The sequence below is a fragment of the Octopus bimaculoides genome, chromosome 2 (assembly GCF_001194135.2).
Source record: "Octopus bimaculoides isolate UCB-OBI-ISO-001 chromosome 2, ASM119413v2, whole genome shotgun sequence".
Taxonomy (NCBI): Eukaryota; Metazoa; Mollusca; class Cephalopoda; order Octopoda; family Octopodidae; genus Octopus; species Octopus bimaculoides.
In genome coordinates, this window is record NC_068982.1 from 122,897,785 (window position 1) to 122,917,425 (window position 19,641).

The 19,641-nt window shown below is 33.7% G+C and overlaps 1 protein-coding gene across 1 annotated transcript in view; it reads left to right on the forward strand.

Moving 5' to 3' along the window:
* The window catches only part of LOC106882439 (DEP domain-containing protein 7), a 32,395-nt gene extending 12,878 nt beyond the window's left edge, over positions 1-19,517 (forward strand). The window contains exons 2-7 of the mRNA XM_014933120.2: positions 5,847-6,046; positions 8,075-8,301; positions 9,215-9,384; positions 10,764-11,296; positions 13,202-13,406; positions 17,009-19,517. Of these exons, the coding sequence (XP_014788606.1) occupies positions 5,847-6,046; positions 8,075-8,301; positions 9,215-9,384; positions 10,764-11,296; positions 13,202-13,406; positions 17,009-17,208 (1,535 nt within the window). The 3' untranslated portion in view covers positions 17,209-19,517. The remainder of the gene's footprint in view (positions 1-5,846; positions 6,047-8,074; positions 8,302-9,214; positions 9,385-10,763; positions 11,297-13,201; positions 13,407-17,008) is intronic.
* The last annotated feature ends 124 nt before the right edge of the window (positions 19,518-19,641 follow it).

Consider the following 19,641-nt stretch of genomic DNA (forward strand, 5'->3'; position numbering starts at 1 on the left):
ATATATATATATATATATATATATATATATATATATATATACACACACACACACACACACACACACACACATATACATATTATGTAGCTATGTTGTCTGACCCTGTGTGAGCTATCTGTTTTACTAATGAAACACATCCAGGTCATCTCTCATGGGGTTGACATAAGGGGAATATGTATGTTGTCAATCATGATATACATGTATACAATATACATCAAGTAGATTCCTGAACTGTCAGTGTAGACCTTCTTTGTAGGAAAAGCATGTTTAAGGTGAGTCATTTAATGTAAGGTGTATAAACGAACACAAAGGAACATGTACATGAATAGAACCAAGTATTTCTCTTCAACCTGTTAATTGTCTAACTGACATTTTAGTATATAGAGTTTCACGAAATTACAGAATGGCTGTTTTTCCAGATTGCTTAATCTGTCCAAAATATGAACTGATGTCTAAAAATTCAAGAACTTCAATTTGAAAGCATTCCAAACACATTTTGTATCATTGTGATATGTGTCAATTGTATTATCAATATATTTGCATACCAGCGCAGTCGTCTCTCTTGCACACCACATCTGATGCTTCTTAAATCCAACTTCTTTCTCAGTGAGCTTACACTCTGCCATGTATGCACACAGATATTACACATCCAGCGGAGTATACTGGCCTCATTCCTTGCAAGCTTACGCATGTCCTCAACAGTCACAGCCCTTGTTTCACTGTCATGTAGCATGGCTGTTCGTACACATGCGTCATACAGTCTACATTTTACTCTGAGCGAGAGGCCCTTTGTCACCAGCAGAGGTAGGAGCTCCCTGAACTTTGCCCAGGCTATTCTTATTCTAGCAGCTACACTTTCAGAGCTACTGACCTGGTCCCCTAGGTAATGAAAGCTATCAACTACCTGTAGTTTTTCTCCCTGGAATGTGACAGAAGCTGTTCTCTGCACATTTTCAGTGTTTATAGCACCTGATGGTAATCTTGAGTTTATTAGAATAAATTCAAAATAGAATTTTACGCAATATATCTGTTCATAGAATCTTATTACCACAGATAATGTATTTTAGGTAATAAAAATTTTGTATAGCATTCACACTTTTTAACCTATTTTTGTTAGCAATAAAATATGATATTCAAACATTTCAAATGTTAACACCTATTGTTAGATATCAGAAGGAGATAATTTACTCTAGTGTGGTTTGAAATGAATGATATTAGTGATATTGACAAAGTAATAAAGGGTGTATTTTTTTTTAAAATCATTTTCTAGCAATGTTAAATATATATCATTTGACATTGTTTGAAATGATGGCAGCTTGTACTTTATTGCACATAAAAAATAAAAAAACTGAAAATTGATATTATAAAATTTAGTTTTGAATTTCATTCCACTAAGCTTCATAATTTTCCAATAAATTTAATCTTTTAGTAATTTTTCCACTTTTTACTTAAAATAGCTTTCAAAAATTTCTAGTTTAGCAATATCTAAATCAAGACTATTATTGGATTGTGAACTGGGAACTCACAGATAAAACTCATTCATTTACAATTTATTTTTAAAAAATAATACTTCATCAGACTCAATGTGTAGTAAGAAAATATAAAATTCCAAGAACTTTGAGAGGAAAATGAAAATACATAGGTTAGCTCATCAACACAGCTGAGATCAACAAACATAAACAGATAAAATATTCATCCACAATTGGAGTTACTGCTTTGTGCAATTCCCAGCCTCTATATTTTATGGGTTGGACTACTCACTTCTACATATGTGCAGAGCCTGAAATAGAGCATTTTATAATTTTTACTTTATTAATATTACCAGACAGCACTGAGTAGTACAGCTTGTCAGTCTGTCTATCTATTTGTCTGTCTGTCTGTGAATGAATGGTATTTGAATTTTTAGATGGTCTTCATAAATTTTTAGAGTAAAAACGATTGTTCTCTTTAGAACATTTAAAATAAATGTTTCCAATTTTAAGCCAGTTATCAATTATCTGTAGACCTTGTGTTGTAGTTAGTTACTGATTGGTAGATTAAAAGTAGATCATTAGGTTATATAATTATGTATCTTTCCTATCAGCACTAATGTGCTAATTGTAATTTTTCTTTCAAAATTAAAAACATTACTTCATAGATTTAGGTCATGTAGAGAGTCTATGATAGTAAAAAAGAAAAGAGTGTAAAATTATTTTAATCACTGAATATTGCTGCTGGACCTCTTAAAACATTGCTGCATCTCCAAGGTGGCACTTTGATTTCAAAACTAGAAACTTGATCACCTTCGCTTTACTTTATGTATGATTAACTATTAAAATTTTTATGTATTTAAACTACTTTGACACCAATTTTTTTAGACTTACTAGCAACACCCACCTCCTTTACTCCTAACCATTTTTTGACCACTTGCACTTCCCTTCATCATCAAGACATCTCTGTCAACTTCGAAAACTTCTGGCATAGAACTTTTGTTGGTTCACAAAACTCCAACATTACATGATCAAAGAAACTTGTTGATGTTTTCAAGCTTCTTCTTGACCATCATATTTGTGGCTTCAATTAATCTGTCATAAGCTATGATATATTCTCTAGTTTTATTTTCATTATCACAGCAAAAGCCTGTTAGAGCATTTTTTTTTGTTTACTTGTTGGTTCAGATCTTGTGTCTAATTTTTTTTTAAATTTCCCTTTTCACCTTTTTGTCTTCATTTTAATGCTCACTTTACCATGCTTGCATGCAGTTTGAGGCAGATTTTCTATGGCCAGATGCCCTTCCTGTCACCAACCCATATCTATCTCCATGCAAGGTAATGCTTTTCACAGAAGGCAGGAAAGGAACATCATCACTCATCTGATAGTGGTGTTCATATACAACCATCACATGATGTTAAGACAAGTGTACACACACACACACACACACACACACACACACACACACACACACACACAGATGTTCCTTTCGGTTTCTGTCCACTAAATCCATTCACAAGGCTTTGGTCAGCCTGAAGCTAAAGTAGAAGACTGAACCTGAGACCACATGGTTGAGAAGCATGCCTCCTAACCCCACAGCCATGCCTGCACCCTTTTATATAACCTTGAAGCATATACAGACTGAAATTACCACTGGTGTCAACATGACTATTTAAACCATAGTCCTTTGGTTGAAATCAGCAAATGAACACAAGTGAAAAAATACTATTTTGACATTAAATTCTATGTTGCTGTATCACATGAGTTATATGTTTTGCCTTTTTCCAGGTTAGCATAGGTGGAGGTGGTCATTGTTTTTAAAACTAAATGTCCTTTCTATGTTTAACCTCTAAAATATGAAGTAGAAAGACCTGTTTATTGTTGTACAGTAAGGTTTGAACTACTTTCCATGTGATCAGTGATGTAACAGCTTAGCTTCCAATTATTGTGCCTCTGATCAAATATATAAAGCAAGGGCATCTGTGTTTAACATTGATCTTCATTTGTTGCTTTGAAGATGTGTGATCACTTATATAGCACTTTAATTCATTTTAAGTTAACCTTGCCTTGAGAAATGGGTCTTGTAGTTCTTAGTCCTTATGCTAGGATATTATGACATAAAGTATATAAGAGACTTCTTTCTCTGAATATAACACTAAAATATTGCAGGTAACCATATCAGGATGATCTGATAGCTAATCTCTATCTAGGCATACTAAAGCAAGTAGAACTCTTAACTTGGATAAGTTGGAGTGCTATGAGGAGTTGAAAATTCTAGCATTTCAAGCTCTATCAGAAGGAGTTATATATAAAATAATAATTAGTAGTAGCAACAGAAGCAATATTAATACCAAAAGGTAATATTTATCTCTACTTAAAAGTGGATGTTGTTAGAACACAAGCACTTGAAAACAAGTGCTTATCTGTAACACAAAACCACGAGGTTCTCTCATGTTAACTGTCACAGTATTCTGTGGTCTAACACAATGTCCACTTTTATGTGGCGATAAATATTAACTTTATATATATATAATTATTAAATGATGGTATGTGTATACATATACATGGACACATACACATGGACACACACACACAGATACATACAGGTACACACACACACGGGCATACACACATATTGGCACACACACACATATGGGCACACACACACATATGGGCACACACACACATATACGGGCACACACACACACATACAGGCACACAAGCACGCACATACGGGCACGCACACACATATGGATACGCACACACATAAGGGGACACATACATACAGGCACGCATGCACACACACACATACTGGCATGCACGCCCACATGCATACGGGCATGCACACACACACACATGCATATGGGCACGCACGCACACATGCATACATACACACATACATACCCACGTCAGATTCATGCTATTTGTTATTAAAAGTATGTAGGATATATTTTCTCAACAGCAAAAAATGAGGTTGCTATAAGAAGAGAAAATATCTCATTTTGAGTTAACATTTGCATTCTCATTTTTTGAATATGCTAATAATCAGAGGAGATGGATGGAAGAGTTATATAAATATTTATTATGACAACTAAGGGTGAGGTTTTGGTGAGAACCTAACATACCACAGTTCTGTTTTTACTGTGTTAATTCTTGCTGACACAGATCACCTAGTTTCCTTGAATTTGTATGAGCCAGTAGTCTTGAACTCTAACCACTTAAGTTTCAACTTGAATATTACTTGTAATTATGTAAAAATGAACCTGTAGTGACATGTTTCCACCAGGTTGTAAAAATCTTGTATATACATGAACAAACAAAAGGAATTAAAAAGAAAACAAGACTTGTTAAATTTATTACTCGTCTGTCAGATTTTCAATACTATTTTACCATACTTGGCATTCTACCAATCAGATATAATATGGGAATGAAAGAGCTGATAGTTGTCCGAGTTTTATTTTAATATTTCTTGCTTTTCCTAATGACATTTCTCTAGCAAGTTAAAAAAGTTCACTTTCCAACCACATGGTTCTGGGTTCAATCCCACTGAGCAGCACCTTCAGTAGTGTGTTCTACTATAGCCCCAGGTTGTCCAAAATTTTGTGAGTGGATTTGGTAGACAGAAACTAAAAGAAGGCTGTTGCACATATGTATTTGTTTACATTTGGAAGTTGACAAAATTTTCTCACAACAAGTGATGTTGTCACTTCTCCCAGCAAATCATCCACTGGACTTGCACATTTGAAGTTGCATAGGAAAAAAGATCCATTACTTGAAAAACAGATAAGTCTTAGCAACCGGAATGGCATCAGACTGTAAAACATTGCTTCAATAATACATTTGTCTAACCCTTATTAGCATGGAAAAATGGATGTATAATTTTAATTTTTATATAGATATACCTGCAAGCCATATTGTTTTTAAAGAGTATGAAACTTGTTTAGTATGACATTTTAGATTCTCAACTTCTATCTTCTAATAATAGATAATTTCACTAAATAGAGCACTCAGTTGTAAATAAAATGGCTGAATTGGTCACTCATACCTGACCTTTGACATTACAGTATATAATTTATTTACTGACCTTTTTCAACCTAACAGAAAATAAGAATTCTTTCTGTATCACTCATGGTTAAGCGGCTCACCTTATAAATAGGATTCACCGTAATAAGAAATCTTACTTCATAGATGTAAAAGTTTGTAAAACTGCTCATCTCCTGCAAAATGTAGAAAATGGTTTTAAACAGATTTTCAAAAAGATTATTCATCTAATGCCTTGTATATTTTCAAAGCTATTGTTATTATACTGAATTAATTTGTAGTTATTTTCTATATATTGCTTCCACTATTTTTTTCTTTTGTTTTTTAAATTTCAGCTCCATTCAGAGCCACTCAAATATGGAATTCTATTGTGGCATATTTAAAAGAAAACGTTGAAGTGAAACGGCGACGCCATATCATGAAGTACTACAACAGCTGTTTCACAGGCTGCTCTGCTGTGGATACAGTGTATGCTTACCTGACAACTGATAAGGAGGTATTTAGTGGTAACATATCACGAGACAAGGCTGTCAAAGTAAGTTCATCACTAATTAATATCATCCATTTTTTTTGCAACATCTATTCTGCCACTTTTCTATATATTTTATATTGACCTTTGTAACTATGTGGTTTTGTGTTCAGCTCTGCATTGCACCTTGAGCCCTTGAGCAAGTGTCTTCTATTACATCCCCAGGTTGATCAAAGCATTGTAAATGGATTTAAGAAGTGGAAACTAAAAAAAAACTTTGTCATATGCAGTGTGTGTGTGTCTGTGTGTGTTTGTTGTATGATGTCAAGACTCACACAATAGTTGTAAATGAGTGTCACCATCATACAAGTGGGCTTTTTTTGTATCCAATGTTCCATGAAAGCCTATCTGGTCACAGGGAAATATTACCAGGCTCAGAAACAGGAAGGGCATCTAGCTTTAGAAAATCTGCCTCAACAAATTATCTGAGACTCATGCTTATGGATATCAAAACAGGGACAATAGTCACAGTTTATAAACAAGTGTATTAATTTTGGAAATAATACATTTCTAAATCTCTCAGAGATTTATGCAGTAGTGATACGATGAAGTAGTTGTATGCTGTTAACTTAATGTGACAGTAAATATAAGGACACAGGAAATGTGTGTCAAGGCCAACAGGAAGCGGTGCAGCTTCCTAGGTCTAACCAGCAGTAGTATTATTCCCTTCAGGGGACTGTCACATTAAGTTAACAGCATACAACTACTTCAAGTGTATTAACGTTTAAAAGTTTCCAGAGGGCATCATTGGTTCACTGCATTTATGACAGTGTGAGTAATAAGGGAGTCACTGGTTTCTCATTGATGTTTATATTCATCAATATACATCAGTGATGCAATAGGCTTTTGCATATTTTCAGTCTCCTAAATTTCGCTCTCAAGATATTGCACAGTGAGATCAGCCTCGTGTGGGAGAGAAGCAAACTTAATCACAGCCATGTCTGCACTTTTCCACTTGTTTTTTCTCCATGCTTGCACAAGTGATCAGATCTCCGGCATTGTATATCACCAAACAGCACAGTCCTATGTCATCCTCTTGTAAGATGCAACATCTTGAGACCAGTCTTCATCACCTTCATTCCAAGTCATCCTTTGTTTCCCTCTTCCAAAAGTTACATTCAGTTTCAGTGCTCACAGTTTCATCACCCATATGCATCACATGTCAGGTGCAGTCCCAGGAATTTTTCAAAGGAGAGCACAAGGTCAAAAGGGACATAACATTATTTAGAAGGGTGCACTTCTTTTCTTGAGGGAGTACATACCCCTCAGGCCCCTGCATGCCTGTACAAGTGAAGTTTTCTCTCAAGTCATCTGCATTTAAAGTTTGTCTCACTACTATGCATATTGCACATCATATGCAATCACCATACAATCTACCTTTAAACCTTTAGCATACATATTACTCTGTCAAATATAATACTTATTCACATTTTAAAAAGCTAATCACGTACCATCTCATAACTTTGTGATTTCGAAGATGTGATTGTTTACTTTTAGAATGACATTGCAGGGTAGGTGTATGGGATTGGATCTAGTCATTTTGAACATAAAACAGATGGAATATTTGCTGGATATGGCCAGCTTAAATGCTAAAGGGTTAATTCTGAGGGGGAAGCCCTTTGTTGCCAGCTGAGGCACTAGCTCTGTTCTTACTCTGGCTGCTATATTTTGAGAGTACTGACCCCTTCTAATTTGGTAACCTAGGTAGCAAAAACTATCAACTACTCCTAGAGAGCCTCCTGTGTTTTTGAGAGCTTGTTTTGTGGCTATTTGACAAAGTCTGTGTGTTGTTTTTGTGCTTATTGTTCCAGCTACATATGATGTCTCTTCTCTGTTAGCCTGCTTGTAATCCCACAATATTGCCAGTGTATCCATAGTTTACACTGGAAACACCACATGGAGTTTCTACCTCTATTTTTTCGATTTGATTTATCACTCTGCCAGAATGATAAATATTTAAATAATCATGAAAGAACATTTTTGTTATGGATAAAATAAATATCAAATGTATAACTGCTAATGTTAACATTTCAGGTTTGTCAGACAATATTGGACAAAAAGATCTTTGAAGCTGTCTCTGTATTTGTACGAAACAGCTACACTAACTCTTCAAAAAAGCCAATATTTGAGGATAGCAACAGCAAGTTATATCGTTTTGTCCAGAACACCAGTTCACCTACAACCACTTCACAACAAAATGACTCTATTTCTTCAATAGAAGGCATTGAGCTTGAGGAAAATAACAAAAGTATGGAAACAGAGTAAGTAATCAATATTTTTTACTAAATAGTGTTTCATCTTGTTAATTGCTAGAGCCTTGAATACTAACACTTAAATTGTAATTTCAATTATATCTACCTACTCTCGCTTTTACTATTCTAGAAAATGTCTTGTTCTCTAATAATTAATACATCTGCAAGAAGAACTCAAAGAAATACATTACCAATCATATTGTAAAGTTCAATCAAACGGACTTTAAGGCTCTTTATTAGTCAATATATCCCAACAGTATATTAGCAAAATGCTTTTGCCAACAAAATCTGATTGGTACATTTTGATTCCTTGAATTTACTATGTAAAAACACTGCTTGTATCTATACAGTTTATTTTATATTGATTTATTAAATTCTTCTGCATTTGAATTTGTTTTTCAAATAGTTTGACCTGTGTTCATTATTTCTATGTATGAAAATATACATAAATGTGCAATTCCATTGTAAATATACATATAAGTGAAAGTATGGCTGTGTAATTCAGAAGTTCTCTTTGAAACCATATTTGATACCACTGCACATAACCATAAACAAATAGCTTTTCTCCTATATTCAGGTTGCCCAAAGCCTTGCTAATGAAATTAGGTAGATGGAAAATTCACAGAAACTCTTTGGATGTGTGTGCACACATACACACACATAAATTCAAATTAATATTTCAAGTGCTTAAGGCATAATGGCTTCTGTTTCAATAAACATAGGCTATTAGAGTATAGATTTTCATAAAGCTACTTTGCCCATGTGGAATTTAAACTGATGATAAATCTGAATTCCAATAGATAAATATCCTTTAAACTTGCTTTTTTGTCAAATATGTTTTTCAACAATAATACATAGAACCAATCCAAAACTGTTTCTAAATTGGAAATAAAATTAATTCTTTGTTTTTTTTGTCTTTTAGTCCTATATCTCGCAGGATCTCATTGGACCCAAGCCTTATCTTCCATTCTAGAAATACAGATGAACCAACAACTCCACAGCCACTTATGCGTGTGCGAAGTACAGGGTCAATACAACTTTTCCAAAGTACTCCAATTACAAAGAAACAAGAAAGTACTTTATCAGTTGGATGTAAGTTACTTGGATATTATGTTTTGATATTGTATTGTTTTATACAAGCTGCTCTGTCTTATCCTAAGATCTCAAGACAGCAAGTTAGATGTTCACACTGTAGGTATTGTATATAGGTAACAATGGCATAATTCAAGCAAAGGAGACAAAATTCTAAGAATCAAGACTTCATTAAAAAAAATGATATTTTAAAGGTTCTCATATTTTCAGATTGACAGTGTTTTCTTAGGATATGGAATGACAGCTATAGTGCCAAACTAAATATTTTGTTGTATTTATATTCTAAGATTAAATCCCATCAAGATCAACATTCTTCTGCCTCTAATAATACTGTTTACAGACCCAGGTACAAGGTCATAGATTTAAAAGAATGTATGTCAATTGAAACCAACCCCAGTATTTGACTAGCACTTATTTTATCAATTCTTTGGAAGTCAGTTGATTTCAGTGAAATTTGCCTTAAAAATAATGATAATGTTTCTAACACAGAACAAGACCAGCAATTTTGGTAAGGATTTAACTGATTACATCACTAAATTAGCTCACTTAATAATGGTTTCAAATTTAGAGGTAGGGAGATCGTTGCTTACATTGACCTCTGTGCTCAACTGGTACTTATTTCATGGACCCTGAAAGGATGAAAGACATAGTTAACCTTGATGGTATTTGAACTCAGACTGTAAAGATCCATAAGAAATGTCACTCAGCATTTTGTCCAGCTTGCTAACTATTGTGCTGTATTACTGCTTTAACAATAATTATTAATAGTTATGTTCTGAGATCAAATCTTGTCAAGATCAACTTTGCCCCTTTTCTGGTGTTGATCACAAACACAAAGCATGTGCTGTAGTTAATTCAATCAAATAGATCTTCCTGCCACCATAAGAACTCATTATGTCTTCTCTCTGGTTTCATGAGAGCATTTCGCTCTAACATCAGCTACATTTCTGTACTTCTCAGGTGTAAAGCATTGCTTCACAGCATAAAAAGTGTAAAATTATCTTTTTCTTAAATTCTATGTTATTTCCAGTACAAAAATAGATTGTTAAAAACATTTTTGGGGGAATTGTGGCAGCTGAGGATTAAACATATTAAATTATTAATTTAAATGTCATTTGTTCAAAATAATACAAGTATTGTGTGGTGTTCTTTAACCAGGTATATTTAGCTTGAGTGCACCATTGAAAATCATGTACCCCTTTTACTGTATGGCTGTTTATTTGGTAATAGAAAATCATAATCACATATTTTGCAAATTCTCTTCTTCTAACTTAATAAAGGAAACAAATATAGATGAGTTTTGTGCTAATTGAACAAAAGGTTATTTAACATTTTCTGTCTCACAAAGATTTAACTTAAAAATTTTTTTTATCTTTCAGTGAAAGACGATGTTCTTCGCCAGGTATCACTGTGTGAACTGTTGCGTTTACTTGATATCCACATTTTAGATGGATTTCTTGCACATTTACACATGGAAGATGGTTCTAGGCAGAATGGTTGGACAAACTATGGACTTTCATATGCAACTTGTGCCTCACCAATGTTTGGCAAAAGATCACATGACCCTTTTTTAACAGCTGCTATGGACTGTCTAGCAACTTCCACACAAGACTTACCTGGATTGAGAAAAGAAGGTTTCTGTGTACCACTCTCTTTAGAGGAGAAACAGCATCTATTTGAGACAGTTGTTAACCATTACAAAAATTTAGATGAACCTCTTCTATCATCATGGGACTTAGACTTTCATTTATCTATTCGGAACATGATTCTTAATGGATTTGAAGAAAAGGCTAAACATGCTTTTCATCTGTATTCTCTCATACTTCCAAGATTCCAGAAAGAAAAACTTATTCGAATTCTGAATTTTATTCAAATAGTAACACACGATGAAGAACTACAACAGTGTAGTCAGGTAAGAAAGAAAGCATCCATTTCCATTACTTTATAACTAAATAAAGTCAAAAACCAATCATAATTTTTTAGGTTAACTCTTGTTACAAACATCAGATCAATGTATAACACCTTACTGTGTTAAAAATCAGTATTGGCCTATTCTGCTCAGGCTAAGTGGCTGCTTAAATATCCTGAGAAACAACCAAGATAAATATAGGGATTAAATGTTATGGTTAACTACAGGTGTTCTGTAGAGTAATTGGTAATGATATTGTCCCACAAGTCAAGACACATGTCAAAGAACCCATTGCTCTTTTATCGTTACATATTACTATGTATGAGGTGTCATTTACATAAATTAAGATTGCTACTTTTGGTACCTTGTTTCACTCATACATATTGGTTACTGTAAATGTTCAATTCATACTACTAAAGTGAATTGATGGCAGCTGTCACTCTATAACATTTATAACAGAGAAATTACTGTAAAGCTCTGTGTTCACAAAGCAACTTTTTTCCCAAAACTTTTGAATTTTTTAAATTAAAATTCTTACTTTCTAGATGAGAAAAATTTACTATATTATGGATTCATTATCCTTAAAGTGTCTACATGGTTTGCTCCACCTGCAAGAAATAGCAGCTAAACCTCAAATAAAACACAACCTCCTGTCAATAAAAAAATAGAATGATGCATTGTATGATGTAGTCCTAGATAGACTGTGGTCTGGATCCACAAAAGATGGGCTGGTCACAACTGGATTTCATCTGATCATAAGGGCTGACCTGATACAAAATAATGAAAACAACCATCATCATTTCTTTATGTTGGGGTTTCCTACTGGATACTTTTTTCTACTACCAACCATTTTTATTTTGAAACATGTGAAAACTCTTTTACATGTTCTCCCAGAACTCTAACTGCAATTTATTCTTTTACAGTCAGGATACTTACTATTGTATTACTGAGTATACATGCATATGATGCATTTTATTGTTGAATAAGCTCACTTGGCAGTTAATCTATGCAGTTATACCATGGTATCATTATCATTCCAATTCTCAGATGACATGCATATTTTATGTCCTTCTCTTCTCTCATATTCATGCCTCCTTCTTCCTGACAAGTTTCCTCTTCTCTTCACATACCCTTGTCTTAACATCATTTCACACATCATATTGAACTATGCAGAGGTGCCAGAACAATGTTCTTATTCCCTGTTGTGTATTCTCCTCTCAAATTTCCTCCTGTCTCTCTCTCTCACTCTATTCCTCACGTTTCTTTTTCTCTCACTTCTCCACTACCATAACATCCCTCTATCATTTCCTACTTACACATCTCTCTTATATGATTATCTCAATCATTCGATCACTTTTCTTGTACACCCCCTCTTCTTCCCTTCTTCATTCCCTTCTCATCCTTCATCCAGCTTCTACATACAGTGACCTAAAACTTTAATTTTGGGGTATTATAGACCATGAGTGAAAGTCTGCATGGGGGAGATGTGAACTTTACAAACTGCAATCAAGGCAATTTGCCTAGGAGAATAGAATTGAATGAATACTTGCATGAGGGACACATAGTGAAGGCAGCCAATTTAAGAAAGCAATAACTTTTTTTTTTAAATGGCAGTATACAGGAGATATTTTAGTCATAACAGGCATCTCTTCTTGATGGTGACACAAAATGTCCCCAGTCCATGCTATAAAGTGGTTGGTGATAGGAAGGGTATCTAACTTTTAAAAATAATGCCAAAATCATACCAAGTATTTTCCTGTCTCTACTTCGTCTCACTCTCACCTCCTCCTCTCTCTTTTTCCTCCTTCCTGTCTCAATAGTTTTATGAAACAGCTTTAAAATGATTGTTCATTTATCTTTGATTTGACATCATTTCTTTATAAAATTATGTTCTTGTTTCATCTTCAGATGTACAGCACTCATCCAGTTATACGAGTATTCACTGATTCCATTTTAAGGCATCCCCTTATGGCTCATGAACTTGCTGTGATTGTTGTCAGTTTCTTCCTTGATAATTATGGACTGCTCTCAGACCCACCACCCAAATATATTCAAGATAATGTGAATCACATTTTAAGTGAAATTGAAGCTGGAAAGCATGTTCCTTATCAGCGTAAGTTACATTTTCACATTTTGAACATGAAGTTGTTAGTATTGGTTAAGAAAACAATTATCAGTAATGTTCTGCAATGGGTCATATTGGTTCCAGTTGACCGGCCAAAATCATTTGATCATATACCATTCACTACCTATATGATATTCTTGACAAAGTCATTTAATCGAAATAGCCCAGTCAATCTGCTAGCATAACCTCAAATCAACTGAAGTTTTGAGTGAATTTGGTAGACAGAGACTGTAGAAGCTTGCTGGAAGGACAATTCATATTCTTAATCCATCATCCTATTTAACACTATCCATTGGCACTTGGATGCCTTAGTGGAATACTCTGTTGCAAGCATTTGGGCCAGGGCTTCAGGTTAAAGGTGATTTCCTTTCTTCTCAAAAGTATTAGAGGCCCTATAAAGGATCATTGATGCAGCTCTTTCTCTCCTATCTCATCTAAAACTATATCTGTTAACCCTTTTCATATAAAAACACATGAAGTAACCTTTGATTGTAAAATTTATGTTCTTAGAACCAGCTTAATAATTGCAAAGTTACTTTATAAAATTCTTCATTTTTAAAATTAACTGAAACAAAGGCAGTATTTTTAAAGAGAAATATGGTAACAAAAATGTTAACAGAGACCAAGGAAAAGTGCATTTTACCATTGTAAATTAACTCGATTTAAGGCCTAACATTTGTAGGAAAGAATTAACTCTTGTATATTACTGGTACTTATTTTCTTCATTCTCTGACTGATGAAACATAAAAGATGATCACAACAGGATTTGAATTCAGGTCAAAAATAAATAGTTCTAAGTTTAGGACATTTCGCCTGGTGCTCTACTTATTCTTCCAACTCAACATTATATAAAAACCAACATGAGAGTTTCTACATAGTAGCTTGACTTATGCAAACCACATCTTATCTTGAAAAGAGAAAGAACACATTAGAGATTGTAGTCCTAGATATATTACGTTTGGAAAGTGGATGATTACAAATGAAGCACTTTTGAATATAGCTTTTCTTCAGATAGATTTGAAATAGGAATTATAATGTTTTATTCAGGATAGTGTTCTCATCTTCATTGTTATAATTACAACAGCCAAATGTGACTGTTACAACCAATATGTGGACACTAGTTGAAAATAAGTGAGTGTGATTTAGTATGACTTAGCTGATGGTCAAGTTACTAAAAACCATCCATTCTTTCAGTAGGCTGCTGATAATGATTAGATTGACCTTATTACATCCTCTTACAACATTAATCTTGTACTGAAATGAAAATATGATTGTTGTTATTGCTATTATATCTTCACTATGAGACATAAATCTTCAATTACTGAGATCATTAAATGCCTTAAAAAAAAAAAAAAAAGGCTCATGGTTGAAACCCCTTTTTATCTGACTAATGGAAGAATTTTTCCTGGCCAATTTTAGAAATCAACATTATTATTATTAAAAGGGAAATTGTCAATTTTGCCTTCCATCCTTTAGTAGGCTTTGTTGCTTGGATGGGTCACTCTAATTTGCAATAATTCAACTGCACAGTTTCAGAATAAGCATATTACTGTAATTTGTTTTAGCAGTTCCTCTAAATTTATGATGATGATGATATTAATTAGGATTAGGCTCAGGATTTATGATTAGGAGTTAGGGTTCAGGGTTAAACATAGAAGGGGGTGTACTTTTTTTTACAGAATCATGATTTTGTTTTAAAGTAAGATTATTTTAGAAAAAGCAAAGCTGAAGAAATTGTTGGAAAAAATGTTTTATTTACATTTATTATTTTATTACTTTTTAACATTTTTAATAGCATTGTTTTTCTAATCAATGCATGACCAAACCATTAGGCCTAGCTTATTCATATTTAAACCAAATGTACTAAGACAACATCTAAAGTTTGTGTAGATGGAAAAGTAAAATGCTTTCATCTTATGAACTTCAAACAGATAGGAAAACTACTTCCCACCAGGATCAGAAAATTTGTTGCATGCACCTGAATGCTTATGCTACCCAGCCTCTGGCCAGAATCTATTCTCTCTTTCTCTCTCTCTCTCTCTCTCTCTCTCTCTCTCTCTCTCTCTCTCTCTCTCTCTCTCTCAATTTGTTTTATGCTACCAATCACCCTTGATATCCAATGAAGAAAGACAGACCAAATTACCTGCTTTCTGATGTGACATCACTTCCTCTCCCACTTCCAGACCTCATGTCTCCCTTCACTCCTCCACAGTTTGTTCTGATATTAAAAATTTTTGAAATTTATAAAATAACTGTAAATTAATTTAATAAATAACAACTAACTCAAATATTACATGAATCAAAAGTGCATTAAAATAATTGTAATTTTCTTAACTTTGAACAGGTTCAAAAACCTTTTCTTGATTTTTTTTTTTAACTCTCCATGAATGCAAATATAAGATTACTTTTTTGTTGATGCATCAAAACATCAGTATGGTGAAAGTAGCTGAGTCAGAGTAGAGAAAGATAACTTGCAAGAAGCATCAGTTGCAGCAAACAAGAGGGATGCAGCATTTAATCCAGAAAAATAGCTTTAAAAAGATATAGTGAAGAAATGGTGATGCAAAAAGATATGGTGAAGCAAAGTTCATTGTAAAATGAGCTGTTGAAGTAGTTTATGTTCACAATTTCACAAGCAGAAGTTAAACTTGCAACTTCTGAAAATGCTTCTGATTTTGGAAACAAAGACTCTATTGCTGTAAATATTCTCTGTTGTGTTTGTTAAAGTATCTTTGGAGTTTTCCAATGTAGTTGTCAAAAAACACTGTTGCAAACACAATTAAAAAGTGTGTATTATCAATAGTTGTCAGAATCTCCATGGCTCATCGTTGACATTAATACTAACGACTATGTAACATGCTCTGGAACTCCACATGTGCATTGAGGAATAGAACAGTTGTCTTCTGAATTAAATTGAGCTACATTTTCTAAATCTGATGGTGCACCACTGAAAAGTAGAGGGATAGTTTCATCCAATACCCCATCCCCACCACACCCCTTGGCAATGGCTCCAGCCTTTAAGAGTCAATAAAATAAGTGCCAGTCAGATAATGGGTTAATACTATTGACTGTTTTCAACCCTCCAAAATTTGAAACTTTGTGTCTGTTGGAAATCAGTCATAAATAAGGCAGACTGTCAGTCAAAATGCCTTACAATATTTAGTTACATTAAGGTATGAGCTGGCAGAATCGTTAACACACTGGGAAAAATGCTTAGCAATATTTTGTATTTATGTTTTGAGTTAAAATTCTTCCAAGGTCAGTTTTGCCTTTCATCCTTTTGGGATTGATAAGATAAGTACCAGTTGAGCACTGAGGATGATCTACTTGACTTACACTTCCCCTGAATTTGCTGGCCTTGTGCCAAAATTTGAAATCAGTATTTAGTTACATTGTGAGTTCAGATCCTGCGAGAGTCAACATATTTCATCCTTCAGGGTTTGATAAAGTAAATGTCAAGCATGAACTAGGATTCACTCAATTAACTATGTGCCACACCTACAAAGTTTTGGTCTTGTGTTAGTATTAGAAATTATCAACATCCATCATAATGATATCAGCTCTATATTTTGACTTGTTTTATTTTCCAGCTCCTCGCTTTAGCCGTCCAGTGTCTGTGGTGGAATATGAGCAAGTTGGCCAAGAATGCACCAACTCTAGTCTAGTTCTGATGATGAACAGTATCATTGACAACGTTCAGCTTTCACTAAAAGAAAAGAAATCTAAACTGAAACATTTCCAGAAACATCATCCTGAACTCTACAAAAAACATTTTGCTAATATGGTCTAACAATTGAGGAAATCCACATTTCTTTTATGAAATATTTTTTCCTACAAGACATTAAGTTCACATTGTAGCCAATGTTCTTGTGTATTCTTCTAGTCAACTTTGTAAGCTATTCAGTATTATGTTACTAAGGATTGATAAATTAAACTTGTTCTATAAGAGGCAAAAATGAATTTCATAGTACTATGATTTTCTTATTCAAGATCAGGATATTTTCTCTAATGTAATTTGTAGCATTGCTAACCTATGAAACTGATAACCATGGCAGATGTAGTGATGTTAGCAACACTGCTACTATGCCAATCAGATTAGCTCAGTAACATCATTGTTATTAGCAGTTTTGCCATCATGTCAATCAAGATTGCAATGTCTGCTTTGTCACCTTATGAAGTATAAAGTTAGCAATACCTCTATCATGTTGAGTAGATCATCTTAGTAACCTTGATGCTGTTAGCAACTTTGCCATCATGTTCATCAAGACTGGTGGTTGTGATGCTGTTAGCAGTACTGCTATTTTGCACATCAGATCACCATAGCAGCTGGGATTTGTTAAGCAATGTTTATGAAAATGATAATGATTATTGTGGTAAAATTCACTGATATTATAATAATGCCCTAGCATAAAATGAATTGAAATAAATGACTTTTTATTTAGGAGAACGTCTTTTTTTTTATCAGGAAGTGAATAAAGGTTTTTATCTCTCACCTGCTTTCTGTTGCATGCATGCCCAAAAATCTTTTGTAAAGCTTATCTTTTATAGATATAATGAAAAGGCAGCAGTGTAACAATAGTAATGTCCTTTTAGGGTCATTAAATACCAAACATGTACTGGCATCAATTCACCAAATTATATTCTTCCTTTATAAAATGTTGACTGTCAGTAATGAGAAATACTTATACTGTTGCATATACAAGCTAATATATGCAGTCTTCACACAGTATCTCATTCATATGTACATGGTCTAAGTTCTTCTTCATTCATGTGGTAGTAGATATGTGTATTTAGTCTTTCATTCGTGTTCTGTTTCAAGTTAATTCATGTAACAACTCTGTTAGTAACTATAGCAACTAATTCAGTCCTAAAATCTAAAATTACATTTTCTATCAAGGATTGACTTCCTTTTTATATTCACTCTGACATTGAACAAAAAACTTCATTTGTTTTTATGTTATAAATAAATTTATGAAATCTTAATATTTAATTATTTTGAGTCTTTTAATATAAGGCTAACAGCTATAGTTTATATCTGTTAATATATTCCATATTTCGGTGATTTTTTCTTTTTCTCATAGGGAGAGAGACTAAATTTCATATTTTGTCACATATTTACTGATATTTTCTTTGTCTAAAGAAGGTATCCTTCTTTATGCTCATCAGTATTTGCATTGTTTTATCTGTTTCAAACTTTTTCCTAGTTTGAAGAAGTTTGTTTCATATATAAAATTTCTTTTGAACTTCTTTGTGTTGGCCTCAATTTAACCTTAGCTCCTTCACAACCTGAACAGTTCTCAGAAACTTATTTACTAGCTGTCTCATTACTAACGTGATTATCAAGTGATATACTCTCTGCACAAAAAAAAATCTTTTACGTGTCTTATCAGTATAGTCAGGGCCAGTCTTGGGAAGTGTGGGGCCCAATTGGGTGAGGTAAGGGGGGGAATTTCCAAGGGTCCATCCTACCCCACTGCACTCGGATTTCCATGGAAAAAAAAAAATCATTTTCAGCATATTAGGACATGAGACTAGTTGATAGCACAAGAAAAAAAAATTAGGAAAAAAACATCTCCCACCAAAGCCAAGTTAAGTGTTAAAAAGTAAAATTCACCAAAAACTTTTACCATCAGTAAGCAAAACTACAACTAAACTATGCTTTTTGAAAATATTCTGGCAACAATTGGAAAGAAATTTAACAAGGTCCCAAAGAAACTTTTATCATGATGTTACGGTGAAAGAGATATACATAAAATGAAAATTAATGATTAGAATTTTTCAGAAGCTAGTTACCTTATAATTTTTTCAATAACCTCTGTTGTAGAAAACAGTCCTATTTCTTAGCTATATGTTTCTGGGTTTAGCACCACTGTGTGAGATCAAATGTCTCCTACTATAGCTGTTTTTGTGTGTTCTTGAATGGCTTACAAATATTTTCCATGCTGCATTCATTTTTATTTTATTTTTTGCTTTCTTTAATACACACACACACACACATTTACTCTTTTACTTGTTTCAGTCTTTTGACTGTGGCCATGCTGGAGCACCGCCTTTAGTTGAACAAATCGACCCCAGGACTTATTCTTTGGAAGCCTAATACTTATTCTATCGGTCTCTTTTTGCTGAACCGCTAAGTTATGGGGGACATAAACACACCAGCATCGGTTGTCAAGCGATGTTGGGGGGACAAACACAGACATACAAACACATACACACATACATA